This window comes from Miscanthus floridulus, chromosome 10 (genome assembly GCF_019320115.1).
Source record: "Miscanthus floridulus cultivar M001 chromosome 10, ASM1932011v1, whole genome shotgun sequence".
Classification (NCBI taxonomy): domain Eukaryota; kingdom Viridiplantae; phylum Streptophyta; class Magnoliopsida; order Poales; family Poaceae; genus Miscanthus; species Miscanthus floridulus.
The window spans coordinates 25,840,570-25,859,763 of record NC_089589.1 but is presented as its reverse complement, the minus strand read 5'-3'; the positions used below and the strand labels follow the sequence as shown (position 1 = coordinate 25,859,763).

Below are 19,194 nucleotides of genomic sequence, written 5' to 3'. Positions count from 1 at the left end.
GGTTTAGATGTGACAGTGTTCCATGGATATTAGGTAGTGATAGTTCCATATTCTATACACATTTTCAGTATTATATGAGGAAATAGTCCATCCGTCTAAAAAAGAATGTCACTGTAATGCACATCGCGAGGAGTTAATGCAACATGTTTTCCCAATGTACATAGATTAAAAATAAAAAAGATCCACGTGTTTGATTGGGAAACCGGGGGGGGGGGGGGTGTCTTATGATTGATGCGTCCGACAAGGGCAAGTATTGTATTAGGTGGCGTTTGATTCTGTGACTAAAATTTAAGAGATATGTCGGGAGGATATTGCATGGCGTGTTCGGATACTAATAAAAAAAACAAATTACATAATCCGTCAGTACTTCACGAGATGAATTTTTAAGTCTAATTAATCCGGCATTAGCGCATGTTTACTGTAGCACCACATTGTCAAATCATGGAATAATTAGGCTTAAAAGATTCGTCTCGTAAATTAGTCGCAAACTATGCAATTAGTTTCATAATTAGTTTATATTTAATACTCCATACATGTGTCCAAACATTTGATGGGACAACGACTAAAATTTAGGAGGGGCAACCAGATAACCCCTTAGTCTGCACTAGGGTCTGTTTCAGACAATGTGCAAGATGCTGACACTGAGAGGCAAACAACCGTGGGCGGCACACACAAAGTGGATCCATTATTCCACAGAAGCGGCACTGCAGCAGCAGTTCCTCTGCAGTTGCCCTGAAGTTGAGTCACCGGCGGTAGGTGACAGGTCCCCGTTCCACTTTTTTATCGGATGCTCAGACAAGTAGCTTACGGAGAGTGCAGAGCTTCCAGTCCATCAACAGCTCAAGAAGACTAGTTAGTGTCAGTCATGACATCACACTCATCAGCATTAGCAGCAGGACTAGTGTGTCTCAGTGCGGTGGTGGTCGTGGTGGCGATGTCGTCGTGGCTCGCCGCCGCCTCCGCCGCCGGAGAGGGTAGTATTGGTGGTGCGGACTGTGAAACATCATGCGGCGGTGTAGACATCCCTTTCCCGTATCACCTCAGCTAACACATACCATGGAACTCAGCTTAAGAAGTCACACTCGTCAGGTGTTTCTTCCTTCGCTTAGTCGGACCTATGGATCATCAGATTGACGTCGCAAATCGCACCAGTGAACTAACCAAACCAATCAGTGGTTTCCCATCAACTCACGTGTAAATCGAGAAAGCAACATGAATGAATGTCCCCTGTTCTGACCAAGAGTCAAGAACAACCGGACATATCACAGCAGAGCTCCCTGCCCCCTCTTGCTTGGATGACGCATCATGGCATTTTCACAGTTCAGCTATTGGCCAGAATTCGGTCAGGATCTCGTCCTTTCCGGCTCTGCGCCCATTTTGCACATGGGCGTGCACCTTTCCGGTTTCTGGATTTTGTCTTAGATCTTTGGCAGTAGATACGGTTCAGACTTCAGAGACATCAGGAACGTGTAACTCGAGAAAGTGACTCCTGTCCGGCTGTCACTACTCCCTGGAGCTGGAGGCAGTGCACCGACTGGATTGCGTTGGACGCGACACGTCCAAGTCTTATTTAATAAATACTCTATATGAAATGTCACTACATATATGGCTTTCTTGAATAAGCGAATGAGGGGCAATTCATACTTCAGATCAGTATCTAAAAATTTTGGAGTTTAGAATCATTGCAGAAAGCATTCACCTTTACATTTACATTTTATGCAACTGTATCTCTGGAGCAGAAAATCTACTAGCGCAGGTAAGATGCATGTCCAGCTTAAAAACACAACGCAAACAGCAGTACAGCTCACAGAAACATAATTTTGGCTAGACTTTTCATAGCAGAGTAGCAGCACCACTTGATGCAGCATGATACATCTTAGGTTAGGGTTGCAGGCACAGGAACGTCTTCAGTGTTAAAACGTGACTGTAGTTAAAAGACAATCTAGCTGTCAGTCCTGAACATCAACAAAAGGTTACAGCTACGCTTCAGAAGCCGGAGCGTGATTGCCGCTGGTTAGATCTGAATTCTGATCCCACTTGCTACTACATTGCTTCAGGCCGTGACCTTTACAGGACGGGCCTTAGCTAAACCTTTCACACGTTCAGAGAAACCACCAATGCACCTACAGTTCCAGCTCCCGAATGAAGTGCTCCAACATCGTCGTTTGCGCGATGACAAGGCCAAACAGCTTGGGTGCGGGAGCTTTCTGAATTTGGGCAGGGCTTCGTATGATCACAGTGGTCGGTCTCGGTGCAAAAACCATGGACAGCGCTTGGCAACAGTTGTCTCCTTGACGTTGTGATACCCTTCGAAACAGGCATTTCTTGGACCAGGGTGGCAGGGTGTCACTTTGCACCCATGTGATGCACAAACTTTTTGTTACCGTGCGGCACCTGTTTTCCCAGTACCCATCCTGCGCTTGAACACTCCCCACAGATAGTGTTTCCCTTGGAACGCTACAAAAGACAAGGTTTGATAAGTAAACTGAAAATATTAGCCATAGAACAAAGTAAAACTGCCAGAGCTCTAAGCTACAAGAATTCAATAGCAAGAAAGTAAATAACTTTTTAAGTGCACTTGGACAGTAGAAGCAATATAATGCAAAATTGTACCGAGGCACATTGCCATCAAAGTTCATGGTTGCAAATTTAAAACAGGAGCACTGCCATATCGTATCTATATATGGCCTTGCATCCCGAGCCTGTCGGCCCGGCCCAAGGCCCGTTTTTTGGCCAGGCCGAAGCCCGGCCCGACGGCTAGCGGGCTTGGGCTGGCACGGCCCGGAGGAGAAGGCCGTGTCTGGGCCTTACCCCAGGCACGTGGGCCAGCACGGCACGGCCCGCTCCTCAAGCATAGGCCCGCAGGCAGCCCGGCCTGCCCCCTCCCCGCGCCCCCGCATATATAAGCGGGGAGCGTCGGCTTGAGCCGCCCCCGCTCGCCCAGTCGCCTCGCCCGCTCTGCAGTCCGCTCCCAACCGGGAACCGGCCAACCCTAACCCTAATCCCCACTTGCTCGCCGTGGCACAGCCGCTCCCCGCTCGCACAGTCGCCTCGCCCGCTCCGCAGTCCGCTCCGGCGCTCCCGACCCTAACCCTAATCCCCACTCTCCCGATGCGATGGCGCGGCGCAATCTCTGCTCTCTCTCTCTCTCTCACTCGCCCGAATTGGCCGTATCCACGATCTGGTGAATCTAAGCTCTCTCTCATGATCTCATCCGTCGTCCCCGACTCCGGTGACCTCGATCCACCTATCTGACCCTATCTCCACTATCCTCCCTTCTCCCTCTCTCCTCTCGACCTCTCACTCTCGGTGAACTATGTGAGTTCATGACCGTGTTCCTGTCCGTCCCTCCTCTGCCGTTCACTGTCGTTTCTAATCGGTGTCTCTCCTCTGGGTGGCCCTCGTCATCTCCGGCACCGGGCTCCGGTTGCGCAGGTAGTCCACGAACCATAACCCTAACCCTAGATCTGTCTTCTTGTGTCTCTAAGACTGAGTGTGGGGGTATTAACCCCTATACCCTTACGGCTAAGCTTGGGCTAGCCCGGATCGATGGGTTCGGCCCACCCGAAAGACGACGTGCGGCCTAGTTAACCTGATCGGAGTCCCGCACAAGGAATCAAGACGGATTTGGCGACCAAGCAGGATCCTGGTCGGTTAGAATAGGAATCCTTATCCGGCCACATATGGCAATTGTAACTGACTAGGATTAGTTTTCAGATCTGTAACCCTGCCCCCCGGACTATATAAGGCGGGCAGGGGACCCCTCTAAAAAACATCTCTCATTGACATACAGCAATACAAATCAGACGCAGGACGTAGGTATTACGCCTTCTTGGCGGCCGAACCTGGATAAAACCTCGTGTCTGTCTTGCGTCACCGTCTTGTTTGGGGCTTGCGTATCTGTCTGCCGATAATCTACTACCTTGGGCATACCCCTAGGTAGACTGCCGACCATATTTCGTCGACAGTGGCGCGCCAGGTAGGGGGTGTGCGTACTGCTCTCCAGGCAAACAAGACGGTCATCATCTTCGGCTCCATGGCTACGCCCAACGGCCTCACGTTCACCGTCGGCCAGATCACCTGGACTACCGGCGCCGACGACTCCGTCGCCAAGGCCACGGAGGAGGCGTGGATCCAACCTGCGCCGACGACTACTTCACCTGCATCGGTTACGGCTCCGACCACGGTGAACACGGCTCCGACCACGGTGAACACGCCTCCGACCACGGTGAACACGGCTCCGACCACGATGAATCTGGCTCCGACCACGGAACATCTGGCTCCGACCACGCCTACAGCCACGCCGACAACCCGTCATCCGCTTCCCCGCTACAGAGGAAAGCAGATCGACAACACCGACCTGCTCGACTCCATCGATCGGGTCGGCATCAAACTCGCTGAAACCCTAGCTCTGGTAAGTACGGTTCAAAGCCAACCTAATAAGCAGGAAACAACTCCCCACAACAGATCTATCCGACCAGCTCGGACCAGTCGTCCTACGCGACTTGGAACAGATCTCGTGGTCATATCTACTCCTGAGGGCCGCTTCGCTCGTCGCCGGCCAGCCTTCGCGACGAATCTTCAACTCTGCGAGTACGAAGTCCCGACGGAGAACCACCAGGTCCAGCCCTACGGCCTGCAAAACGCTGCCTCCAGCTACGCGTACAATCTACGACACCGCTCGGATCTGTGTCCTGTACACCGATCTCAGCCGAAGCCATGCCACATCGTCAATATGGTCCGGATTGAAGATTATCAAGAAGGATCCGTCCACACGGTCCGAGAGGGCGACTCCAGCTCCTCATCCAGCATCACATCCAATGCATCAGTCCACACCGAGCTTCAGCGTCACGAAGATGAAGGCGCCAAATACGATCTGGACCTACCAGACCACGCCCCGGGTTTCCCCCAATTTCCGTCTTTCCCGCCAAGACGGGGGGATTTGATCCATGTTGTCAGCAATGACGAGCCGCCAGCAGTTTGTGAAACAGAACAAGAAAAGACTGCACGCGAAGCACGCAATATTGACCGGTTTAATCGCTGGCAAATCGAAGCTGAAGCAGACCAGGAGGCACGACGCATAAGGGTCCAACCACGTGACCTCAACAATGCTTTCGACAGGGTGGGGGACAAACAAGTCTTCAAGACCCCAAGCGCCAACGTAGCCGTCGCCATGGCGACAATGCAATGGCTGCCCAACACTCCCGAGACCCAAGCAGTCCGTGATGACATACAAGCTTATCTGACGGCTGCTATGGCTCAGACCGCAGAGATGAATCAAGCCCGGGCTCCATCCGTTTCAGTTGAATCAAGCCACAGCCGCCAATACTCAAGTCGCTCACAGCCGCTCAACCGACGCGGCTCGCACAACAACGACCCGTCGGACAACCGTCAAGGTGGAAACGGTGGTCATGATGGCGGTCGGGACAAAATCCGCCGCCGGGAGGATAACCGCCACGACGTTCGAGGTGACAACCGCCGAGATAACCGCGACGATCGCCGTGATAACCACGGTCGCAGGGCTAATCCAGATGGCAATCGAGATCGCCGCGATGGCAATAACGATCTCCGCCATTACCTCGGTGGACGTGATCTGCGTGCTCGCATCAACCAGAGAGCCAACGATCGTGCATCCCATGAAAGCTATCGCCGTATGGAGTATGACACCGCCCACGGTCCGCCGGGTCTGAAGCAGTTCACTCCACACCTTCGCCAAGTCATATGGCCCAAGAATTTTAAGCTCGAGAAACTTCAGAAGTACGACGGCAAGGAAAACCCCGAATTATGGGTCATGCTCTACGAAACTGCGTGCCGATCAGCCATGGCCGACTGAGCACGTCATGTCTAACTACTTCCCAGTCGCTGTTGGTCATGCAGGTCACCAATGGCTGGTTAGCTTGCCGCCAAACTATTTTGACTCTTGGCAGGAGCTCAAGCAGGCCTTCATCGACAATTTCATCGCTACTTGTGAACAACCCGGCAACAAGTACGATCTGCAACGGATCCGAGATCGGAAAGACGAACCACTGCGCGAGTACGTTCGGCGTTTCTCGGAGATGCGCATCAAGGTCCCGTCAATCTCCGACAACGAAGCAATCGAGGCTTTCGTCACCGGCCTCCGCTTCCACGACGCCCTAAGAGACAAGCTCCTCCGGAAGAGACCTGAATCAGTCACAGCGCTTTTGGCCACCGCTAAGAAATACGCGGACGCTGACGACGCTAAAAAGATAATCGTTGAAGAAGCAGCAAGGGTTCCACGCTCCGACCACCCTCCAAACCGCGACGATTACCGCGGCAATCGTGGTCGGAACGACAATTTTGACCGCCGCAACCAGCGCAACGACTTCCGCGACCACCGTGACCAACATAATCAGCGGCGCAACCGCCGTGACGATTACAGGAGCAAGCGTGCTCGGGAAGACGATGGCGAGGTCAATACCGTGAAAAAGGGCGGCGGACGTCGTAACTACGAGGACGACTACGCCAAAGCATTGAAGGGGCCCTGCCAGCTCCATCCTAAGTCGAACCACACCATGGAGAATTGTCGCGTCCTCAAGACTATCTACACACGTCAACAGGCTCCGGATACGTCCGACAAGCCTAACGATGCGGGGGAACAGCGCAACGAGGACAACGACGACGACGATGCAGACCCTCGTCATAAATACGTCAAGCCGACTGATCGCGTGCACACCATCATCGGCGGCAAGGTGTCCATTGAGACCAAACGAGAACGCAAGCTGCTCGCCCGCGCTTGCTTGAACGTGGCAAACACCGACAACCTTCTCACCGATCCGCGGCTCCCTCCGTGGTCTCACCGAGAAATCTACTTCAGCAGGAAGGACCAATGGGCCGCCATACCCGAGCCAGGGCGTTTTCCCCTGGTCCTCGATCCTTGTATCAACAAGGTTCAGTTCGACAGGGTACTGATCGACGGCGGCAGCTCCATTGACATACTGTTCAAGAACAGCCTGCCCGCTCTGAAAATTGCCCAGGTGGACCTGAAGCCGTATGAGGCACAGTTCTGGGGCATTCTCCCCAGACAGAGCTCCACACCTCTTGGGCAGATCACGCTACCTGTGCAATTTGGGACTCCGGACCACTTCCGCACCGACTACGTCAACTTCGTGGTCGCTGACTTCGACGGCACCTACCATGCTATTCTTGGTCGACCGTCGCTCACCAAGTTCATGGCCATACCTCATTACAGGTATCTGGTGCTCAAGATGCCTACTGAGAAAGGAGTTTTAACCCTCAGGGGCAACGTATACGCAGCTTATACCTGCGAGGACGACAGCTTCAAAATAGCAGAGGCCCACGACCTCTCCATTCGCATGGCCGAGACCATGCTCGACGCTAAGAAGACCTCGGCCGACCACCTGGAGATCCCAGAGCTCAAGGATCCGCGCAAGAACATCAGGTCCAAGGAGCACAAGACGATCCAGCTGGTCGATGGCGATCCCAGCAAAACGGCCCTCATCGGGGCCAACCTGGATCCCAAATAGGAAGACGCGCTCGTCAGGTTCTTGAGGGGCAACGTGCATGTGTTTGCATGGAAACCTTCCGACATGCCCGGCGTACCTCGAAACTTGATTGAGCACTCCTTAAATGTCAACAGCAAGGCCAAACCAATCAAGCAGAAGCTACGACGGTTCGCTCGCGACAAAAAGGAGGCGATTAGGGTAGAAGTTACACGGCTTTTGGCAGCCGGATTTATCAAAGAAGTGTATCATCCGGAATGGTTAGCCAACCCGGTTCTTGTACGCAAAAAGAATAATGAATGGAGAATGTGCGTTGATTACACTGATCTCAACAAACACTGCCCTAAGGACCCCTTCGGCTTACCTCGCATAGACGAGGTCGTAGATTCAACCACCGGTTGTGAGCTGCTGTCCTTTCTCGATTGCTACTCTGGTTATCACCAGATCACTCTCAACAAGGATGACCAGATCAAGACATCTTTCATCACGCCTTTCGGCGCCTACTGCTACATGACTATGTCGTTCGGGCTCAAAAACGCCGGGGCTACCTACCAACGAGCTATACAGGCTTGCCTCAACGATGAGATAAAAGACAGCCTCGTCGAGGCTTATGTGGACGATGTAGTTGTCAAAACCAAGGAAGCACGTACCCTTGTTGACAACCTGGAACGCACCTTTGCAGCCCTCAATACGTTCCAATGGAAATTAAACCCAAAGAAGTGTATCTTTGGCGTTCCTTCTGGCATACTGCTCGGCAACGTCGTCAGTTACGACGGCATATGCCCCAACCCGAAGAAAGTCAAAGCTGTCTTAGACATGAAGCCCCCAAAAAAGGTGAAAGATGTCCAGAAGCTTACCGGATGCATGGCCGCTCTAAGCCGTTTCATATCAAGATTAGGAGAAAAAGGGCTACCGTTCTTCAAACTGCTAAAAGCATCCGAGAAGTTTGAGTGGTCGGAGGAAGCAGACGCTGCTTTCACGCAGCTAAAAGAATACCTCACATCACCCCCGGTACTTACTGCTCCCAGAGAAGACGAAACTCTCCTACTTTACATTGCGGCAACCGATCGGGTGGTTTCCACTACAATGGTGGTCGAGCGCGACTGAGCCGGGCCACGCCTACAAGGTACAGCGGCCAATTTATTTCGTTAGTGAGGTACTCAACGAATCCAAGACCAGGTACCCACAGATTCAGAAACTGATCTACGCCATACTGATAACATCCCGAAAGTTGAGACATTACTTCGACGGATATCGGGTGGTGGTCATGACCGAGTATCCTTTGGGGGACATCATTCGCAATAAGGATGCGAATGGACGCATCGTCAAATGGGCAATGGAGCTATGCCCCTTTTCCTTGGAATTTGCAAGCCGTACTACAATCAAGTCTCAGGCACTCGTCGATTTCATCGTCGAGTGGACAGACTTAAGCACGCCTGCTTCTCCGGGGTCCGACGAATATTGGACGATGTACTTCGACGGTTCTCTCAACATTGACGGTGCGGGAGCAGGAGTTCTTTTCGTGTCACCATCCAAGGAGCAGCTACGGTACGTCCTCAGGATTCATTTCCCAGCATCTAATAACGCCGCCGAGTATGAAGCATGCCTGCATGGTCTACGCATTGCGGTTGAGCTTGGTGTTAAACGTCTCTATGTCTACGGAGATTCGGCTCTGGTCATCAACCAACTCAACAAGGACTGGGACACGACCAGTGAAAAGATGGACGCATACTGCAAATCGATAAGAAAGCTGGAAGGCAGGTTCTATGGCATCGAGTACATACACGTGGTCCGGGACAAGAACCAGGCAGCGGATGCGTTGTCAAAGTTAGGATCATCCCGAGCTAAAATCCCACATGGCGTGTTCGTCCAAGACCTGCTCACGCCTTCCATTGCAGACGAAGATTCAACGAACGACAAAGCTTCAGACCAGCAATTAGTGGCTACGGTTCTAGCAACAAGCATAACTGAGCCGCTTCCGACCACTCATGAGCCAGACTGGAGGACACCTTTCATCAAGTACTTAACAGATGGTAGCGGTTACACTGATCGAACAGAAAACGAACGACTGATGCGTCGCAGTAAGCAGTATCTGCTCGTCGATGGCAAGTTATGGCGCAAAAACGCAAAGGAGGAAATCTTGATGAAGTGTATAACCCAGGAGGAAGGTGAGCATCTCCTGGACCAAATCCACTCTGGCTCCTGTGGCAACCACGCGGCCTCAAGAACACTGGTCGGTAAGGCTTTCCGAGCAGGGTTCTATTGGCCGTCAGCAGTAGCCGACGCAGAGAAGCTAGTCCGCCGCTGTGAGGGTTGTCAGTTCTTCGCCAAGAGAATCCATGTACCAGCACATGAGATCCAGACGATTCCAGCCTCTTGGCCCTTCGCGTGCTGGGGACTGGACATGATCGGGCCTTTCAAACTAGCTCCTGGGAAGTTCACATGCGTCTTCGTGCTAATTGACAAATTCTCTAAGTGGATAGAATACATGCCTCTGGTACAAGCATCCTCAGAGAAGGCTGTCACGTTCCTCGACCAGGTCATCCACCGTTTCGGCGTACCAAATAGCATCATTACTGATCTGGGTACTCAGTTCACCGGGAACGCCTTTTGGGACTTCTGCGATGAAAGGAGCATAGTAGTAAAATACGTCTCGGTGGCGCATCCTAGGGCTAATGGACAAGTCGAGCGGGCAAATGGCATGATCTTGGACGCACTAAAGAAAAGGATATACAGAGAAAACGACAAAGCTCCCGGAAGATGGCTCAAGGAGTTACCAGCCGTGGTCTGGGGCCTCCGAACTCAGCCCAGTCGTAACACCGGCGTCTCACCATACTTTATGGTTTACGGTGCTGAGGCAGTCCTCCCACCAGATATAGCTTTCAGATCAGCACGGGTAGAGAACTTCGACGAAGGCAAGGTCAATGAAGTACGGGAGCTAGAAGTCAACAGCGCAGAGGAGAAAAGGCTTGATTCTTGCGTACGCACGGCCAAATACCTTGCTGTTTTGTGCAGGTACTACAACAAGAACGTTAAAGAGCGTTTCTTCGTGGTCGGGGACTTAGTCCTGAAGTGGAAGACGAACCAGGCTGGTGTCCACAAACTCGCAACCCCATGGGAGGGACCCTTCATGATCAAGGAGGTCACACGTCCAACGTCTTACAGGTTAGCTCACCTGGATGGCACGGACGTACCAAACTCGTGGCACATCGACAAGCTTAGACGTTTCTATGCTTAACTACTGTGATATGTACTCTACTTGTATTTTCGATTTACTTTAATAAAGCAATTATGATTTCTCCGACCACTCTAATGTGTCATTCTGAATTTTATGGCTATTCTAACTTAGCCAGTACAAGCCGACCACTACTCCTTCTACGGTTTTCGGAGCAGGCCCTGTCTCCGGTTCCTCCCAACACGTGCACGGGATCCGCTCTCTACGTTGCGGGTGATCGGCAGGTCCCCCCTGGTTTGACTTGTCTGCGTCCACGTGTGCACAGGTCATAGTACCTCACACTCCGACCACATGCCAAACTAGGGCCGCACAAACTTTTCGGGATGACGTGTCGAGCAAAACGGTACAACTAAACAGAACGTTAACACGTTCCCACTTAGTTACACCAACAATAAAATTTTCAAGCTTAAATACGCTTTGTATAAAGCAAACGAGCTTATAATGATATACAGTTACGTTATTACAAGCTTGCCTGAAGAGGCTCCAGTTTACAATAACACAACTATGTCCTCCTTCTACAGCTCTAAGCCTATTACATTGGCTGGTCGGGGCGCATGGCATTTGCTGATCGCCGCCTTTGATACCCTACTCGAGTCTTGGGGACTCTTGAGCTGGTCGAGCTGAAGGGGATGGCCCCGCCGGTGCCTGGCTGGTCGAGACCGCAGGCTTCGTTGGATGGCTTGTAGATGATGGCGTTTCCAGCTGGCTTGTCGATGGCATACCCTGTACAGGTGCTTGTCCCACCTCCACACAGGTTAATATCGCCAATTATCTTTGATGACAAGTCCAGCTGGGCCGTCCGAAGCTCTTCTGCCTTGTCTGGGTCTATCTCCTTCGGGTACCCAGCCTCCAGGCGTTTGAGATCGATCAGGGGGTAGTGAGCACGCACCATGCTTAGCACATGGGCACCCGTGTACTCACCCGCCTCCTTCACGAATTCTTGGAACCATCCCCACGCTTGTCTGCATCTCTCGACCAGTCCGAGCTGGGGCATCCTTAGCTCTTCCTCTATGAGCGCCGGATCGATAAGGTCGAGGACGGGCACAATACCAGTTGCCATTTCTTGGCACCGCTTGTTCCACGTGTCCCGCTCCTCGGTGGCCTTGAGGCATCGTGCCTTCCAGTCGTCACGCTCCTTGATCACGGCCTCTAGGTGCCTCTTGGCATTGACTTTCAAAACTGAACGCAGTACAAGACATCAAACGTGATGACATGACATGGCAAGGTGGGCAATAGAATGAGAGAGGTGATCTGGAATGCTTACTTTTCAGGTCCTCCTTCATTCTGGTAGTGTGGTCTTGGAGTTCAGACTGGCTGCGTGCCAGTTTCTCGTTGTCCTCTTTCAGGCGACTACATTCTGCGGTCACATGGCTATTTTCCCCCTGGAGGCGGGTCATTTCAGCTTCTAAACCTGCATTACAGCTATTACGGCCGAGAACACAATAGCACAAGTCTTGCACTTGCTATGATATGGTGAAAACTTACTTGTTCTCTCCCGCTCTTTGTTATTGAGCTGGCCGACCAGGTTTTGGTTCTGTGCTTCTCGCTCTGTCCTCTCCTGGTCGGCGGCTTCAAGTTGGCGCCGTAAGCGTTCCACTTCAGCCGTCAGCTCCTTATTGGTCGCCGTGATTCCTTCTATCTGGTCGAAGCACCTTTTTCGGTATCTTGCAGTTTTCATCAAGTCTTGCATACAGACAAGCTACGTCAGACAGTTCAACTACACAAAAGGGTCAAGGACTCAAGCCAAATATACCTGGACTTCTGTCACCAGACGCTTGGCCACCCGTTCGACTCTTAAGGTCTCTTCGACCTCTGGGATTTCCTCGTGCATGACCCATTCGTCGTTCCGATAGCGCGACACATATACATGTTGTCGCCTATCTTGGGGACGGCCCAGGATTTCTTCCACTTCTTCCTCTTCAGCCTCCTGTTCGGGAGACGGCGCTGGTCTGGAGTTTGCAGACTCCATGACCACCAGGGCTTTTCCACGAGCCGTCGCGTCGGCAAACATGTTCTGGGCCACTTCTGGTTGCTGCTCCTTGGCTAGATCCAGCTCCCTTGGCACCATGGTATCCGCCTCAGCAGGGTTCATGCTTGGAGCACTTGTATTCTGCTCGGTTGTCTTCTTGGCCAGCTGCTCGGGGACTGGTGTCTGGTTGTCCACCTGCTGAGGCCCAGGCGGAGTTCCTACCATGGGCTCCTCCATGGCTGGCTGCTGGGCAGTTTGTCCCGCTGTTGTTGGTGAAGACGTGCCGCACCTAGCAAGCTGGTCGGGGCTTTCGGTGGATGCCGATCTAATGCATTAGAGACAAATTCAGAAGATAATAGTATCCAATGCAAAATGCAAGCTTACATAAAAAATATAGAGACTTACAGCTTCGACTTGCAGAATGATGTGGCGAAGGAACGTCTTCTCGACCGCCCCTGCTCCGCTTGCTCGGCAGTTTCCACCGGGACTCTTTCAACCTCCGGTACAGGCGTCGGAGTATGATGCGGCATGTTTCCTTCGTCCGTCCTCTGTGTTGCAGTGGTCGGTGCTGTGACCACTGCTGGCCCAGAGGAGCCACCCTGCTCTGTTGGTCCCACCTGCCTTCTCCTCTTTCGGGGGACGAGCCGGAAGATGTCCGCATCCTCTGCTTCATCGTCCGACAGGGGGAAGATGGCTTGACGTCGTTTGCTGGCAGCCGGACGCTTGCCAGCGGCTCTGGTCGAGGCGTCCTCTACAGTCTCGAGTACCGCCCAGTGAACGTCGTCGGTCCTGGTGCTAGTCTGGGCGGCTGGGCCGGTAGCTTGCGGCCATTCTACACCGGGGGGAGGCGACACGAACACTTCTGCCCGGTCACGACCATTACACTGAGACACAAAATGGGGGCAAACAGTTATTTTCTTGCTACAACATGACTATACAGTTAAAAGGATGCGTCATTTACCCTTGGGGGAGGTCAAGCCAGCTTGAAGGCGTGTTCGATGGCGTTCAGCGCGACATAATTGGGATCGGCCAGGTTGAACAGCTCTCCAATCCTGGCCTTGATCTCCGTCTTATCGAGCGGCTCTTTCCTGGTCCTTGTTGGATCCGCGCCTCCTTGGTACTCGAAGCCAGGATGAATCCTTTTCTGGCACGACTGAATTTGTCGGCTGATGAAGTTGCCGACCACGCTCGGGCCATCAAGCCTTCCCCACGGGATCATCTCGAGCAGTTCGGCGATCTGCTCCAAGTTCTCGGGCTTCTCCGACCAGCTATTTTTCTTCTCTGGAATTAGCCCCACGTCGCACAGAGTGATGGTGTTCGGCTCTTCACGGATGTAGAACCACTTCTTGTACCACTCGTCCAATGAGGTGTTCCAGGGGCAGTGCAGGTATTGGGCCTTCATGCCGTCACGCAGGTTCAGGTAGACGCCTCCGGCGATCTTCGAGCCACCGCTCCCTTTTTTCCGAAGACAGAACAGGTGGCGAAAGAGGTCGAAATGGGGCTGGAAGCCACCATACGCCTCGCAGAGATGGATGAAGGTGGAGACGAGAAGAATCGAGTTGGGATGCAGATTGCAAATCCCAATCTCGTAGTACAAGTAGAGACCCTGAAGGAAAGGGTGCACTGGAATCCCAAAACCCCGTTTGAAGAAATCTTCGAAAACCACAATCTCACCTGGTTGTGGATCGGGGAAGCTTTCTCCTTCCGGTGCGCGCCACCCAGCGAGTGCCTTGTTGTGGAGCACCCCCATGGCGACGAGGTCTTCGATGGTCTGTTCGTTGCTCCGTGACTTCCACCACTCCTTCGCCATGATTCCGCTTTTCTTCTGGGCGTCTCTCCTCGCCATTACTTTGTCCTTTCTAGGGGGGTGGATGCGGTGGCAAGGGGATTTGGCAATGTTTATCAGAGGAATAGGGTTTGGCAAGAGGAAGACGAAGGTGGCGGCGGCGAATGACAATGGGGAACGGTGATAGTAGCTTGCCAGATCTACATTATAAATAGCGAAGAGTTCCGTCGTTTCGTCCGGCCGAGTTTCTTGGGAGACGTGCGCACGCGCAGCGGACGGTTGATCACACCACCTCGAGATCTATGCCAATAAACACGCCCCTTTGTTTACAGTGTACGCGCCTCTTCGCTGATAAAGTCAGAGGGCCCACACTGACACACCTCAATAACAGGTGTCAACCGACTGTTTGCCAGGAAAAAAAATAAAAAAATAATAAGAAGACAGAATGACGTACTATACCTATTTGCTTTTTTGACCAGACGTGTCAGATTGGACTTGGCAGAGAATAGAGAAAAATAAATACACCAAATAATAGTACAAGCAGCGCACGTGATCGTGGATTTGCCCTGACCACTACTGTGCTCGAGAACTGCCCAGACCACTACTGTGCTTGGGCACTGCCCAGACCACTATTGTGCTCGGGGACTGCCCAAGCCACTCTCGCGCTCGGGAACAACTCCGACCACGGTGACTGCCAAGACCACGGCCGTGGCCGTGCTCGGGGACTGCTCCGACCATTGCCATACTCAGGAACTGCTATGACCACCACTGTGCTCGGGGACTCTCCCGACCACTTCTTGGAGTTTTGCTCTCCTCAGCTATATGTGATTTGTACTCACATACAGTTGAGAGACATTTATTTGGACCTTGCTACAAGGCTCATACTTCGCCTTCCAGCAAGCTCAGGGACTACGTCGGAACGATGCACCTGCCGGTGTATCTTGTTTTAACTGTACGGCAATTGGATTCTTAACTTCAGTGGAATTCCTTTCTAGACCCTGGCACCACGTGACTACGTCACCTACTACCAGGCTCAGGGACTAAGTGGGCACACTTCACCTTGCGGTGAATGTGTTTGTTTAGATCGACCCTTGTGCTTTGAATGATTGTAAGGATTATTAATATGCTCGGGGACTGCTCCGACCATTGCTTGAATAATGGTTCTCCTTGGCTACATGTGATTTATACTCACATACAGTTAAGAGATACTTCTTTAGACCTTGCTACAAGGCTCATACTTCGCATTCCAGCAAGCTCGGGGACTACGTCGGTACGATGCACCTGCCGGTGCATCACGTTTTGCCTGTACGGCAATTCGGTTTTCGACTAAACTATGAACTCTTTTTAGACCCTGGCACCACGTGCCTACATCACCTACTACCAGGCTCGGGGACTAAGTGGGCACACTTCACCTTGCGGTGAATGTGTTTGTTTTTTGACCCCTACGCTTCAAGACCACTTACATTTCTTTTCAGAAATAAAAGTGGGCACACTTCTCAGGGACATAAATCTTTTTCTTTTTTCTTAAGAGCACCATACATTCTTTGGACAACCTATTTCTCCGGTGATGACGGTCGTCGGAGGTGTCAAGGATTCAAGCCTCACTTGTCGGAGAAGGTTAAAATGGCGTGTCACAGCATAATACATGATGCTTGGGGACTAGCTGTGGGGGTATTAACCCCTATACCCTTACGGCTAAGCTTGGGCTGGGCCGGATCGATGGGTTCGGCCCACCCGAAAGACGACGTGCGGCCTAGTTAACCTGATCGGAGTCCCGCACAAGGAATCAAGACGGATTTGGCGACCAAGCAGGATCTTGGTCGGTTAGAATAGGAATCCTTATCCGGCCACATATGGCAATTGTAACTGACTAGGATTAGTTTCCAGATCTGTAACCCTGCCCCCCGGACTATATAAGGCGGGCAGGGGACCCCTCTAAAAAACATCTCTCATTGACATACAGCAATACAAATCAGACGCAGGACGTAGGTATTACGCTTTCTTGGCGGCCGAACCTGGATAAAACCTCATGTCTGTCTTGCGTCACCGTCTTGTTTGGGGCTTGCGTATCTGTCTGTCGATAATCTACTACCTTGGGCACACCCCTAGGTAGACTGCCGACCATATTTCGTTGACACTGAGCGACTACCCTGGATCTGGATCTCTATCTCTCTGACTCTCTATTTTTCTCCTCCGTGTAGGTCAGTTGCCGATGCCTCATCCTCTTCCTGTGGCATAGACCGGGCACGGTGGCCACGCGCACCGTTGAGGAACGGTGCTGAAGATCAGTCGTCCGTGGTCAAGGTCGCCATGGCGGATGACGACGATGTCGTCTATCCACACCGACAACGATGACCTGACCGCGGCAGGGCCGGTCCCCAAGGATGATGATGACATCCGTGACAACACTGCTACGTTGTTGGGTATCGTGTCGGTAGCGGCTCTGCTCTGATCGATCTGGACGGTGGCGACGGTGGTGGAGGGGCGACACCGACGCCATCGGCGACGGCGATAGGGACACCGGTCGGCTCCAATTGCACAGATGGTATCTCATCTCTTAGTAAGCGTAAATCTGGTGTCTGGGTTGATTTTGATGAGATCTATGAGACTGTGAATGGCTCAAAGATTCGAACTGTTGCTATTTGTAAAATGTGTAAGAGTAAATTATTTGCTAGATCTTCAGCTGGCACTGGCCATTTGATTAGGCACCAGAAATCTTATAGGAAAAAGGTTGATCACGCTGTTAAGGTTCAGTCTAGGCTTTCTTTCAATCCTGGTGGATCTGTGCATAACTGGGACTACAATCATGTTGTTGCTCGATCTGAGTTGTGTCGGTTGATTGCTAGGCGTGACCTTCCACTAGGTATAGGTGAGACACAGGCCTGGAAGGATTACATTGTTCTTACTCATAACCCAAGGTTTCTAGACAGACCACCACTAGAGATCTTGGTAAGCTGTTTACTGAACGCTGTGATATGCTTAAGAATTTTGTGTTGCCTACTGCTTCTTCTGTTGTTTTGACTTCAGACATTTGGTCTAGTAATGCTAAGGAGGACTATATTAGTGTTGTTGCTCACTATGTGAATGCTGATTGGGAGTTAAAAAAAGGGTTATTGGTCTTAGGCTGATTGAGGTTAAACATTCTGGTGAAAATATTGTTGAAAGAATTACTGTTGTGGCTGAGGAGTATTGTCTGATTGACAAGATTTTCTCCGTTACTCTAGATAATGCTTCTTCTAATACTAAGGCTATGAACACTTTGACACCTCTATTTGCTGGTTACTTGGGTCCTGATCCTTTGGATCCTTAGTAACCGTAAGTACAGTCTTGTACATCAATGTTGTGCTTGTCATATCATTAATCTCATTGTAAAATATGGATTAAAGAGGTTGAAACATTACACAGAAGATTTTAGAACTGCAATTAACTTCTTAAATTCCTCTAATCAAAGAATTGCATTGTTCAAGGAATACTGTAATGCTAAGGGTGTTAGACCTAGAAAGTTTGGCTTTATGGATATTAGATGGAATTCTACTTACCTGATGCTTAAACACTTGCTTCCATACAAGAATGTCTTTTCTGTGTTCATTAATTCCCATTATGGTTCACAATTGTTGACTACAAATCATTGGTATTTTGCTGAGAAGTTATTGGAGTTCCTGGAACTCTTCTATGACTCCACTGTTGTTCTGTCTGGTGTTTATTATCCTACAAGTCCACTTGTTCTGCACCATATCCTAGAGATTGCTTCTCATTTGCATACATGTGAAAAAGATCAAAATCTGAGAGCTATTGTATATCCTATGAAGCTTAAATTCCTTAAATATTGGCAGGACATACCTCTATTATATTCATATGCATTCATTCTTGATCCTAGAGCTAAGATGAGAGGTTTCTTTAATGTGCTGCAATTACTTGGTGAATACACTGGTTCTAAGTACAGTTCATACTATGCTGATGTCAAAACTGAATTGTATAAACTATTTAACAAATATGAGAGCAAGTTTGGTGCAGCTAGGTCTCAAAGGGTTGCACAACCATCACATCATATAGGTAAGAAAAAGCAGGCATGAGGAAGAATATTTGACCGTGGATCAGGTGTTGTTGGTCCTTCTCCTCTCCCTGCCACTTCATCTTCATCTACTTCTGCTGTTTGTGAGCTCTCAGCTTACTTAGACAGTGACAATGTTACTTCTTATGAGGATGATTTTGACCTACTTCTGTGGTGGCGTGACCATAAGCTAACCTTTCCAATCCTGTCTATAATGGCTAGAGATATCATATCAGTTCCTGTATCTACTATCTCTTCGGAGTCTTGTTTCAGTTTGATAGGTAGGATAATTGAGGAATGGCGGCGGCGCTTGTCACCAGAGACTATGGAGATGCTGATCTGCATAAAGGACTAGGAGTTAGGAGAAAAAAGGGAACAACATGTTGTTGACAACCAAGAGCTGGAAGACTCATTCCAGAACTTGTACCTTGATGAAGATGAAGCTATTGGTGGTGCTCCTGGTACTTAGTGAGGTTGAGACTTGACTCTTGAGAGTTGTGTGTGATCTGTGACTATGAAAGAGTGAGTGTGACTGTGAAAGACTTGTCTATCATTTGAACAATGGTTTGTAAGACTTAATTAAGAGCTGACTGCACTCTTTTTCCTTTCTAGGGTTTCTCACAATGGTGAGTTTTACCTAGAAAGGTTTTTAACGAGGCAGCATTACACTAA

The 19,194-nt window shown here is 50.8% G+C and overlaps 1 protein-coding gene across 1 annotated transcript; it reads left to right on the top strand.

The window, feature by feature from the left end:
• Nucleotides 1-4,036: 4,036 nt before the first annotated feature.
• LOC136488264 (zinc finger BED domain-containing protein DAYSLEEPER-like) lies at nucleotides 4,037-18,877 on the top strand. Its single transcript, XM_066485259.1, has 3 exons — nucleotides 4,037-4,168; nucleotides 18,305-18,524; nucleotides 18,639-18,877. Exons 1-3 carry the CDS (start codon nucleotides 4,037-4,039, stop codon nucleotides 18,875-18,877), a joined length of 591 nt encoding a protein of 196 aa, XP_066341356.1.
• Nucleotides 18,878-19,194: the final 317 nt, after the last annotated feature.

Excerpts from the sequence above, each read along its gene's own strand:
- LOC136488264 (XM_066485259.1), top strand. The coding sequence starts at position 4,037 with ATGGCTACGCCCAACGGCCTCACGTTCACCGTCGGCCAGATCACCTGG. Across the intron at positions 4,169-18,304 it reads CGACTACTTCACCTGCATCG|GACATACCTCTATTATATTC; the intron begins GTTACGGCTCCG and ends AAATATTGGCAG. Across the intron at positions 18,525-18,638 it reads ACAACCATCACATCATATAG|CTTACTTAGACAGTGACAAT; the intron begins GTAAGAAAAAGC and ends GTGAGCTCTCAG.